This window comes from Talpa occidentalis, unplaced genomic scaffold (genome assembly GCF_014898055.3).
Source record: "Talpa occidentalis isolate TD23 unplaced genomic scaffold, MPIMG_talOcc4v2.1 talOcc4.5, whole genome shotgun sequence".
NCBI lineage: Eukaryota > Metazoa > Chordata > Mammalia > Eulipotyphla > Talpidae > Talpa > Talpa occidentalis.
This window is the reverse complement of record NW_023604861.1, coordinates 114721151-114734025: the sequence shown is the minus strand read 5'-3', so window position 1 is coordinate 114734025 and position 12875 is coordinate 114721151. Positions and strand designations below refer to the sequence as shown.

The 12875-nt window shown below is 35.6% G+C and overlaps 1 protein-coding gene across 7 annotated transcripts in view; it reads left to right on the top strand.

Moving 5' to 3' along the window:
* EML4 (EMAP like 4) overlaps positions 1 to 12875 on the top strand; it is a 129814-nt gene that overhangs the window by 83194 nt on the left and 33745 nt on the right. For all 7 annotated transcript variants that reach the window (XM_054701168.1, XM_054701167.1, XM_054701166.1 and 4 more), the window contains 3 exons: positions 7872 to 7995; positions 9407 to 9556; positions 11528 to 11597. In XM_054701168.1, coding sequence (XP_054557143.1) covers positions 7872 to 7995; positions 9407 to 9556; positions 11528 to 11597 — 344 coding nt within the window. The remainder of the gene's footprint in view (positions 1 to 7871; positions 7996 to 9406; positions 9557 to 11527; positions 11598 to 12875) is intronic.

Sequence of the window (12875 nt, the reverse complement as noted above, 5' to 3'; positions counted from 1 at the left end):
ACCACTTCTAAAGTTTAAATACTGGCCCACTTTAAAATATGCTATGTAGGGCCTCCCCGGTGGCGCAGCGGTTGAGCACTGGACTGCAAAGCTGCCCACAGCCTCTGCAGCACCAGTTCGATCCCCGGCTGCTGGCAAGGTGCCCACATGGAGTGCAGACCTCTCCTGCCATGCCCGCTGCTCCTCTCAGCAGTGTGTTTCGTCAGTCTGTCTGTTCTGTTCCTGACTCTAGTGAATTCTCTCACCCTCCCGCACTTCTGACTGTACCCAGTGCTTGTATAAATAAAATAAATAAATAAATAAATAAATATTTAAAAACAAACAAACAAAAATATGCTATGTAAACATTACTTGTATCCCTGGGTCTGGACTTTGTCCAAGTATTCTCTATATTTTAAAAGGAGACTAAAAGGGAGCTAAAGAGGCTTTTCTCTGGAGGCTTTTTAAAGCCCTGTGAAGCAAACATCAGATTCCTTGATGTTGTTGGTAACAGTCTTCTAGATTAAAATATGTTTAAAGCTTATCAAGTGTTTTTTTCTATATAAACTATCCTGACACTTCTAAGAATCTGTGTTCTTAATACCCTCTTATTTTCAGCTGAGAAATAAGCCCCGATTGTCCCCTCTACATCTGGGCAATATGACTTTTCATGAGAACTTCATAGTCTTTTTTGCACATTTATTGTAACTTGATTAGAGACTTTTCACTTCTGCTATGTTTTCACAACCATAGGCATGTTTTAAAACTAAAGCAGAAACTGCAATTAACCAGAAAGCCTTCATTTCTCAAATATGCCAAGTAACTGAGCTATCACAGCTAGACATCCATTCTGTCCAGGATAGCCACTAGACTCCTAGTTGTACTGCTCACTCTATCAGTTGTTGATGTTTTTCTGAAGCACTCTGAAGAGAATTCTGAAATTTGTAATTAAACTTAATAAAAAGAAGTACAATTAACCAGTGACATGTACCAAGATTTAAAAAAATAAGCTTAATCACATACTAATTTACAAACTGTATTCATAATTATGTTTCAAAAATAATTTAATCAAAAAATTTAGTGTTCTTCATGCAATTTACAGCAACATGGATGGCGCTGGAAGGGATCATACTCAGTGAAATAAGCCAGAAAGAAAAAGAAAAATACCCGATGGTCTCACTTATAGCAGGAATCTAGAAAACTTAAATAAGGGACCAGGAAAATGAATAACTGTAAGAAAGTGAAAATCAAAATCAACAAAAAACTATGAACCAGAGACACTCTATGGGGGGTAAGGGGCAGGAGGGGAGGGATTGGGGTCAAAATAAGGGGGTTGCAATTGTATGGGGAATATAAAAATAAAATTTATTATTAAAAATAAAATAAAAGGATAAAAAAATTAGTGTTCTTAAAATATCTAAGACTGAAACATTTTAATTTTTCTAAAACTATGTGTTAATAGAACAAGCATCCGTATACTGATTGCCCAGATTTATTAGATCTTTACATTTTGCTTTATTTGACTCAGGATTTTTTATCTTTAAAGAAATAGAACATTAAAGATAAAGTGGAATATCTCCAGAACTCTGTTTAGCCAGAATTTCATATGAAGGTTTTTATTATTCCCCTGTGGTCTCCTGAATCTCTTCCTGCTATAGCTAATTGAGAAAGTGCTAAAGGGATAAATATTAGACATCTGAATTTTTTTTTTAACCTCTCATTTAGAAAATGCAGCTTGGTATATTCAGGTAAAATGAAAACTCTTTTCATATATCTAATGCTTAAAATAAGTTTTCCTGGGGATTTAAGTGAGTAGTCTAAAGAGTTTTCAAATACAACTATATCTTAGTTCAGAAAATTTTTTAGCATTTATAGCAAGGCTTTTAGAAGTTTTATGTGTCTTGTATAGTGTTAGAATATATTTCTTTACCATTTTTCCAAAAGAAAGCCTTTTTTAAGTAGTCAAAATAATCTAAAATGCATAAGTAAACTCCCATATCTGATATTTTAAGTAATTTTTAATGATCCCACTTGTAAAGAAAATAGCAAAGAGAAATAAAGGTGGCTTAGATTTAAGAAAGTTAACTGAAAGTTGACTTATTACTGTAATTAGTGTGAGAGTTGATTAGCAGTTGTGTAAATCTTGGTTGTGCACTGTTGTAGGTTTCTAAAAAGTTCATCTCTTTCATATCTTCACTGTGTGTTTTCAAGCCCCCACTCCCACCATGTAATTAAGAGTTCAGTAAAATTTGCCATTCATTAGAACTCTTCCTAGGGCAAAGAAAATTAAGGTATCGTTTTAGTACTGTCAAGTTTTTCACACCTGGGTTCTTGTCTTAGTAAAACTAACTGCGTAATATTTGGCAAGCACCATAACTGGGGATCTTTTAAATCCAAAAGTAAGAAGGTTAGATTATATCCTGCTGAATTCCTCTCTCCTTTTAAATTTGGGGATCTATACTTTATGATGTTTTTACAGCTAGCCCTTTAAAAGGGTATGTAATTTAGACTTTATGATAGTACAAATCATGCTCCTTATTCAAACTCCAAAGGTCCTTACATCGTTTCATTGGAATTTTAAAATAGTCCAAAGAATATTTCAGAATTACTGAGTTATTAGAACTAGGACTTGAAATCTTTTGTTTGAAAAGAAACTCTTTTTAAGAAAAGATTTTAGACTACCTGAAGTGGTCTTTGTCACTTTCTTTTATAAAATTATAGTCAAGACTTGTAGCATCTTGGCTACCCACTTCTTTAGCTCTGTGGTTTTAGGGAGTAGGACTAATAGTATCAGAAAAAGTTCAAAGTAAGGATTTTTTTTTTAATATTCTGTTATTTCTGGAATTCAGTAGCGTCATATCTACTACATTTTAGTTTAAAAATTCAAATTCCAGTTTGGGGAAACTCTTTAGTTCTAAAGATTATAAAATAACAAGTGAAAGTTAATTCCTAAATTAGTGGAAACTTTTCGGAGAAAGATGCTTTAAGCTGTAAGCATTCTTAGAAGTTCAGAAGACTTTCTACAGGCAGGACCCATTACACAAATAAATGCAGTCATAGTTCAAACCCCTGAAGCTCGCTTGTTGCCTTTGAAAAACTACTTAAAAAAAAAAAAGAAAAATCCCTGTCCAGAAATAAAGCAAGCTGTGAAGAAAAAAATCACTGGAGGAATTGATCTTAGAACAGTATATGCTTGATACTAACTACACTGCCTAAAATTTTCCTTCCATTTGTTACAATCTGTGAAAAATACATTTTAATGAGCATCTTTTAAATATGTAAATACTTTAATAACAAGTTATTTGCATCAATATAAATCATTTCACCAATACCATTTTTCTCAAAGTACTTGAAATAACCAAAGCACTTCAATCTGGGAACTTCAATATCATTTTGTAATTTGAAGCACTTTGGGGGATTGGAAATCTAGGAAAGATGCTAACATAGAAGAATTAGCAAAACCTGGAGAGACTGAAGGGGGGAGTACTAGGAGGTATATTAGAAGGACACAAAATAATAAGTCTGTAGCATCAGACTTATTTTCAATTTTTGACCTGGTATTCACTCTTCCCAAAGATAATTCAGCAGAAACAGCTTCCTCTTCTGTTATACTCTCTGATTCACTAATGTTAGGATCCAGAGCCCAAGCTAGCACTATTTGGATTATAAGTAAACTTTATTATCAGGTAATTGAACTTCTGTGGATTATCCTAAGGGCCTCAACTATGTCTCTGTAGTACACTGCAATAAAGATAGAATGTATAACACACATGTAATTTGAAAGGTTTCCACATTTTGAATCATAGCCACAGTAGCCACATTTTGAAGTGTAAAAAGACACAGATAAAATTAATTTGTTTAAGGGCCTCCCCGGTGGCGCAGTGGTTGAGCGCTGGGTTGCGAAGCTGCCCGCGGCCTCTGCAGCGCCAGTTCAATCCCCGGCTGCTCCCCGGCCACCGGAGGAGGGTCCCACATGGCGCGCAGACCACTCCTGCCGCCCACTGCTCCCCTCAGCAGTGTACTTGGGTCCTTCTGCCTGCTCTGCTCCCCGCTCTGGCTCTGGTGAATTCTCTCGCCCTGCTGCGCTTCTAACTGTACCCAGTGCTTGTATAAATAAATAAAGATAAATCTTTAAAAAAAAAGATTAATTTATTTAAAAGTATTGTTTCAATGCACAAATATAAAAAAAAATTAAAATTGAGGTAGCATTGGTTTACCTTTATGCCCCTTCAAACATGATATACACACACCACCCACATTCTAACTGCTACCTACCACTATTCAAAGGCCCCCTCTAACCATTCCTCCCATCCTTTCCCCAATCTCTTCCCCTCTTTTTAGCCTCCATTTTGTTGTGAGAATCCAACATGTTTTTGTTGATTTGTTTCTTTATATTCCACATGAGGGTAAAATTATGCAGTATTGCTCTTTCTGACTTGTTTTATTTAGCATAATCCCTTCAAATTTTATCCATGTTATCACAAATGGCAAGATATCATCTTTATAAAAAATAATTGATGAGATTTTTCCCTTTTTCTCATACTGTCTTCAAAATCTGGTATGTATTTTAATACAGCATATAATTCAGTTCAGACTAGCCACACCCTAAGTGATCATATTCAAGAATACTTTCTTTGTACATACTCTAGTAAGTGATGGTAATGCTTGGATTCAAACCAAGGTCTGCCTATCACAAAGCTTCTGTTCTTTCTACTGTACTGTATAGCTTGTCTTTCAATCCAGAGAATTTTCACAAATCCAAGTCGGAGATACTGTTGAGATTGGTTACATTTCTCTAAGCAGCAACTTCATTCTTGGATACTAATAGCTTTATACCATGTTTACTACTTACATGAGATAGTTTAATAATTTCTTTTCTTCATATTCTTTGGATCACCAGACTTTGTAATATTACTAATCCCATACTCTTCTTTGACCAATTCTATGCCCAACCTTTTCCCTTTGATTTTCATGGCAAACAATAAAGATAGCTAGAAAGTAGCATTGGAGTAAAACAAACAAATAGACTGCTGAATCCTTTGACTTATAATCCTTTGACTATAAGTTTAAGAAGTCTGTCTCAAGTGAGAATTCGACTGAACAATAATTGAGGAGGAAAGAGGCTCTTGATCTGTATAATTTTACCTAATTTCCCAAGATAAAGACTCTTTGTTTTTAAAAAAGGGGAAGGGGAAGTGGGGATGTTTGCAAATTAGTGACCTGTGTGCTGTGCTATATGCAAACCAAAGGTATGTTTTCAAACAGTATTTTTCCTTGGCAAGGGAGGAACTTTTGAAAATTAAGATTTCACAAGTTACAGATTTCCTATTTCTCTTGAAAAATGGGAAGATCTAGCAATATTGGGCCCACATCTTTCATGGAGCTGACCAGCTGCTGCCTCTCTGAGATGGCACATGGGTTATATCCAGCACCCCCAGCCCTAGTCATCCTCAGTTGCACCACTGCTCTTATTTGCATTTCCTGACCTCTGTTTTAAAATATACATGATAGAACCCAACAGATTTCTGACTAATTTGCCTATACTTGCTATCTGGCAGACAGTCACTTTAAAGTTTAAGAAGAGATATTAAATATGTTAAACCATGTAAGCAGTTTCTAGACATCGGGAAATTATAACAGTTTCCCCCGCAGAGGGAAGAGAATAAGTATTTGTCAGGGACCTCATACTTCACAGTGTCATGTCTTATTTAAACTGAATGGTAAGTAATAGTATATATTATGCATTAGGAAAATGAGGCCAAAGTTATACAGGTAGTTAGTGATAAATCTGGAATTCAAATCCTGACCAGTTTTCCGCAGGTCATGTTCTTTCCTCTAAAATGAATTAACTCCTTCTCAGTGCAGGAGTTATTCACTGTGCCTTTATTACATACTTGGTCTTCAACATAAAAAATGCCAGTTTCCAACAGGGAAAAACATTTTCATTGTAACATCCATTGCCATTTTTATATTAAAGTTGATAAGCAACAGATCCTTTATTTTTACTTAATTGCTGTGCTGCTTGACAGTTGATAAAAGAATCAACATGGTATTCTAACCTGCCTCTGTTAGCGAAGAAGAGCTTTTTCCCCTTTGATAACTATCCCTTACTTGTTCTCTTTGCTGGACGCATATCACTACTAAGAGGTGGAAGGGGAGGAAGAGCAACTTCCCACTTCCCTTACTTGACAATTGTGCCTACAACCACTTTTGGTTAACTTTTTTTTAAAACAGTGGAAGGAAACAGTTTTTTAATTAGGAGTATGGGTTCTAAGACAACTTACATTTAACATATGCCAGTAAGTGTTTGTAATATCTGTAACTGTCTAAAACTAAAAATATTAAAAAGACAAGTCTGGAATCAATTCAATATTTACAGTAGGAAACAACTTCATTTAACCAAATGGATAGGCTTATTTTGCTTCTTGTACCCTTAAAAAAATACCACCAGGGCCTCCCCTGGTGGCGCAGCGGCTGAGCGCTGGGTTGCGAGGCTGCCCACAGCCTCTGCAGCGCCAGTTCTATCCTCGGCCACCCGGGAGGGTCCCACATGGCGCACAGACCTCTCCTGCCGCCCGCTGCTCCCCTCAGCAGTGTACTTTGTCAGTAGGCCTGTTCTATTCCCCGCTCTGGCTCTGGTGAATTCTCTCACCCTCCCGCGCTTCTGACTGTGCCCGGTACTTGTATAAATAAATAAATAAATATTTAAAAAAAAAAAAAAACCACCAAACACCCTTCATTGGCCTCAACATGTCCAGTAGTTTACGTATAAATAGGTTTAATATATGTTGGTGGTGATCGGGAAATTGTTACACAATAACCTGAAAGAGAAAGAGAGAAGAAATATCCAGCACTTGATAACTTGTCTGGCATGATATGAAAATAGAATTAGAAACAGACTGAAAATGCTGTCAACACCAGAGGGTAATAAAACCTTAGGAACAATGAGAGGCTAATACAACCATAGGACTCTAATGATAACTTAACTTACTAAAGAGTAGAGTACATTCAATAGTTTATAGAAAACAAATCGTGGAAGGAGAAAAGACACATTACTGGCTGAATGCCTGCAAGTATTTTTTTCAGTCCGATTAAAAAACTGTCCCATTGTGGGTGAGAAGCTCAAGTTATTTTTATTATTGCAGTGTGCTTGATCTCAGGTTTTAATCTAAGAAAGGGCTAGGGACCTCCCACGCCATGGTTTTAACACCACATGGTATATGTCTTTATTACTTCTGAATCTAAGAGTGGGCTATGCTTCCTGATGATTTTCAGCATAGCTGGACTTTGATGATAACTAAATGATTACCAGCTGCAACTACTTCCCTAAGTCATCTTATCTGTATCTCCTTGTCCTACTTACTTTAGGGTGTCAATTTATTATATAATTTCCCTCTTTTTTCCTCCCCTGTAGCAGAGTTTGTAGTCTCCCTTCCAATCCTGACTCTTGAGGGTGTTTGACTCCTCTCAGAATATTTTGAGGTCATGTATTTTGTACGTCATTAAATATCAGTATGTTGCTCAGTTAGTGTGGTGGATATGGTTATTGTCTCTCCAGGTAATCTATTTCTTCCTTTCAACTGTCAGAGAAACTTCTATCATAAAATTATTTTCTTTCGTATTTTTCTACCTCAACCTTCCTGACCTTCTTTTAGAACTGTGTCAACTTATACAAATAAATTATATTTTAATTATGAAAATACTCTCATTTTCTTTAATGAGTATTTTTTCCTATAATAAGTTGGACTAGGCCTTTACAAATAAACAACTCTATTATGAGACTAGAACTCTGAAGTAGCTGGTTTTTAATGTATCACATTAGTAATCTAATTTTCTATTTTGATTATTCAGAAAATACAACTCACTTAATTTTTTTTTTTGTGTTTCAACAGAAGGAGAATATGTTAAAATGTTTATGCGAGGTCGGCCAATTACAATGTTTATTCCTTCTGATGTTGACAACTATGATGACATCAGAACAGAATTGCCTCCTGAGAAGCTCAAACTGGAGTGGGCGTATCCTTTCTGCCATGACAGCAAATTTGTTTGCTTTGTTTTTAGTTAGGAAAAATTAGTTTACCTAATCTCTACCAAATTGTTAACATACCAAAACATATACATACATACATACATACATACATACATATATATATAAAATAAACATAACCACTTGGGAAGGTAAAGAGGTGTCATCTCTAATCCTTTCACATATTACATATATATTGCTATTAGCAATTTAAAGCCACCAAATTGGCACCTTAGGATAAGGCAAGCATTAGTCTATAAACATTGCAGCAGGTTTTTGTGGTGTGATAGCAACTGTACCAGACTGGAAATGGAAGATCAGTGTTGAAGTCTTGGCTCTACCACTTGCTCCCAATGAATGTTTCTTTCTTTCTTCACTTAATAACCCCTACCTCATCATACTGTTCTAAGAATTAAAATAGAGCTTTCCTAATTTCACTTAGAAATTCTCACTTCCTATAAAAGCTCTTAAAAACTGTTGCGTGAAAAGAAGCTAATAGTTTGAACTTTGCTTTCTGCCTCCATTCTCCTAATCTCTCTTCCCCCAGCCCTTGAATCATTCCCTCCTATGGACAGAAATTAGCTTGGGTAAATTCAACAATCATACATTTCTTTACAACTTTTTAACAAAAATTCTGCTTGCCGTAATTGTGCCTAAATATCTCTTAGTTGTCATACATATCAAGTATAATTGTCACTTGCTCTGATAATTCTTCTTTTGATCTCTTGCTCCATTTAAATCCTCCTTGTATGCTTTCTCCTAGCATCTTGTTATTTTTCTTTCCACAGTTTCTAGTGATATACCTGGTGTTTATTTTTGTCATCTTTGCAAGAGCATTAGTTTCAGGGATACAAGTCCCACATTTGTTTTGTACAAAAATGAACATTCAACTATCTGCCTAACACATATTAGGAACTCAGTGTACATTTATCTGGCAAATGAGGAAACTTAAGACATAAAAAGATTTCAGAGGGGCCTCCCTGGTGGCACAACGGGTTGAACACAGCACTATGAAGCAATTTGCAGCATCTGCAGCACGAGTTCGAACCCCGGCTGGCCAGGGAGAAACCCACATGGCACAGCAGACCTCTCCTGTCTTGCCCACTGCTCCCTTAAGGAGTGTATTTCAGTCAGTCTGCCTGTTCTGTCTCTGGTGAATCCTCTCACCACCACCACCACCACCACCCCCGCACCTCTGGCCTGTACAACAGTTCTTGTATGCATAAATAAATAATTTTTTAAAAAAAGATTCCAGATAATTGCAGGAAATGAGTTTTCTAGTTTCTGTCCAGTCTTTTTTTCATTAATCTTTCTTTGATTCCCTCTAGTATCCATAAAAAAATTGTCAGTTTAACACTCTGAAAACTATGCTTACTGAAAACCTTGACTCTTTCTTTTAAGATACGGTTATCGAGGAAAAGATTGTCGAGCTAATGTTTACCTTCTTCCTACTGGGGAAATAGTTTATTTCATAGCATCAGTAGTAGTACTATTTAATTATGAGGAAAGAACTCAACGACACTACCTTGGTCATACAGACTGTGTGAAATGGTTGGTATCATTTAACATTTGTTCATTTTTTTCTTTCCATGCTTTTGTTTTTGTGTATTTTCAAATTTGAGTTTTATAAAAATGACTTCTTACAGGAAGCTCAGAATGTATGGATATTGTGGGATATTTTGTAGAATAGAAATATATGTGTGCGCATATATATATATGTTTTCCCCTATAGACTATATTTTTAAAAGGAAAGGGAACTTAGAGGTCTCCAAAAAAACATGGTGTCAGCAGCAATGAAACATATCCCCTATCTATTTCACTTGGGACCTCTTCTGTTTTCTTAGATCCCTTATGGTCATTTTCTTCTGACCAGAAGTATCAAATAAATGTTAGGGACTCTGGACTTTTACAGATTTCTGGGTATTATTGATTACTAAATAATTTACTGAGGATTTATTTTGTGCAGATAAATTTTGAACTTGAGGCTTTTCTGTTTGGAAAAAAATAAATTGTGGCTATAAAAAATGGGAGAACTGCTTAATTTTAATCCTTTAAAATTAACCAATTTTGGGCCTCCCCTGTGGCGCCGCGGTTGAGCGCTGGGTTGCGAAGCTGCCCACAGCCTCTGCAGCACCGGTTGCTCCCTGGCCACCGGGTGAGGGTCCCACATGGCGCGCAAACCTCTCCTGCCACTCCCGCTGCTCCCCTCAGCAGTGTACTTCGTCAATCTGCCTGTTCTGTTCCCCTCTCTGTCTCTGGTGAATTCTCTCACCCTCCCACACTTCTGACTGTACCCAGTGCTTGTATAAAATAAATAAATAAATCTTAAAATAGATATATATTTATTAAAAAAAATAAAATTACCCAATTTTGTTGCTCCTTAGTTAAATTCACTGACCTGTTGCTTTGAACGCATCCCAGCATTTAACACTTTCTTATGTCCATATTACTCTAGCAATTATAGCTTCAAAAAATTAATGTCTATTAATATATTACAAAGATTTGTTAAGCTTTTAGATATAATTAAAATCTTGTCTTTTACACTTGAAGAATAATGTATACAGAGTTATTACAACACTATGTATGATAGAGAGATTGAAAACAGCCTAAATATCTTTCAGTTGGGGACTAGTGAAGTTGTGCACTAGCTATAGGTTACCATCTGCTATAAAGAAAGAATGGGGAAGCTTTATATATCTATTATTATGTACTCCTCCCAATCATATCATCAAGGCATTTTAAAAGACCTAATTCTTAATATGGGCAAATAGTAGTGAAACTTTTGAAACGTTTTTATTTCTAAGGACAACTTAAATTGCCGCTAGTTTTCTGGAAAGAAATGAGCAGTACATACTAAAACCAAAAAAGATTATTTTCTCAGTTTAGCTTACTCCTTGTTTGTTTTTACTCCTTGTTTGCTAATAGTTTATATATGTATCATGAGAAGTTTGAGCATATATGATGTACTGTTTTCAGTTGATATTTTAAAATTCTTTGCCCCCAGTTTGACTTATATGAGTCTAGCAAATAAATAATAAAAGACTGGAGGCACTATGTGTGGAGTTGTTCACTGCTGTGTTCTTTCATGGATTAGCAGAAATGATAGATCTGATGAGTCAAAATATGGTAAGGATTATGTAGCAAAGTGGAAAAATGCTTACTTTAATAGATGAAAATACACAATACAGTAGTGCATCTTCATTGTAATTTAAAACCGGGTGACTAAATATGCCTGAGGATAGTAGACTAGAACGGGACATAAGCAAATGAAATGTTTATTATGCCACAATTGTGAATAAATATTTTCTTAAAATTTAATGTTCAGTTTAATTAGCCAAGAAAGGGAAGTACAGGTCAAACTTAAAAAATCATTTAGATAATTGATGCTCATTTGATTTGCTAAAGTAATAAAATAAGTTATGGTGTGTTTTTACTGTAAAAACTGAAAAATAGGATTCTAGGCATATTTCTGCTGTTCACATGTTTCTTGTATTTTTAAGTTGTTGTTAATACTACTTTTAGCCTTGCTGTACATCCTGACAAAATTAGGATTGCAACTGGACAGATTGCTGGAGTGGATAAAGATGGAAGGGTGAGTGGCACAATTTTATGCTGTACATGAATCTGGAATGTTGCTCTTAGAATGAAATTGTAATTTTAGCCACCACACATTTATACTTTTAAAATATAACTACTGGGCCTCCCCGGTGGTGCAGCGGTTGAGCACTGGGTTACGAAGCTGCCCACAGCCTCTGCGGCGCCGGTTCGATCCCCGGCTGCTACTCGGCCACTGGAGGAGGGTCCCACATGGTACGCAGACCTCTCCTGCTGCCCGCTGCTCCCCTCAGCAGTGTACTTCTGTCCTTCTGCCTGCTCTGCTCCCCGCTCTGGCTCTGGTGAATTCTCTCACCCTCCCGCGCTTCTGACTGTACCCAGTGCATGTATAAACAAACAAACAAACATAAATAAATAAATAAATAAACATGCCTCTATAAAAATAAAAAAAATTATAAAAATATATATATAAAAATAAATAAAATATAACTACTATAGGATTTCTGGTATAAGCAGGGTAAAATATTAGCATATAAGAAAATTCCAAACAACAAAAGGTAAACATACTTTATATTAAATATTTTTTCTAAAAAGTCAGTGTTCCCTAAAAAATCCTATTTATATATAAAAATGGGAGGATTGATAAACTTCACATAGAATAACTATTGTTTATCAGGTTGTACTTCAATGTTCTTAAGTTGATAGACCTCCTGCATTTTTTATGTATAACTAGATCTGAATACTTAAAAATCTTTAGATACGAAATGTTGTTGAAATGGCTGTCATTACTGGCCCCTTATTTATAAGACTCAACAGTAAATATCAGCAATGACTCATTGCCATATATGGACCATACCGATAACATCTCTGACTTTACTTTCTTTAACGAAAAGGAGTTAAATGGTTGTATTGGATTTCTAAGATCCCTTCCAGTTCCCAGTTCTGTTAAGGACTGTTTGCTTAGTAATTTATTGGGCACTGATTTTTTTGTGTGTGTTATTTTTCCAAGAATGAAGGTAATGCTAAAAGCAGTGTGGAGCAGTTTGCATGGGTTAGAATCCTGTATAATAGCTCTATAACTTCAAGCAAGTTATTTAAATCTCCATATCTCCGTTTCTTCTTTTGTCAATGGTGACTATAATTGTACACAGTTAATAAGATTATGAAGATTAAATGAAATATGATATTAAATGTGATATGCTTAGAGTAGTGTATGACACATAGTAAATATTCAAATTATTTGCTGGTATTATTATCAAAATTGTTAATTTGTTTTTCTGCCAGAAGGTAATACCTGCTCTAGGTCTTTAGGGGC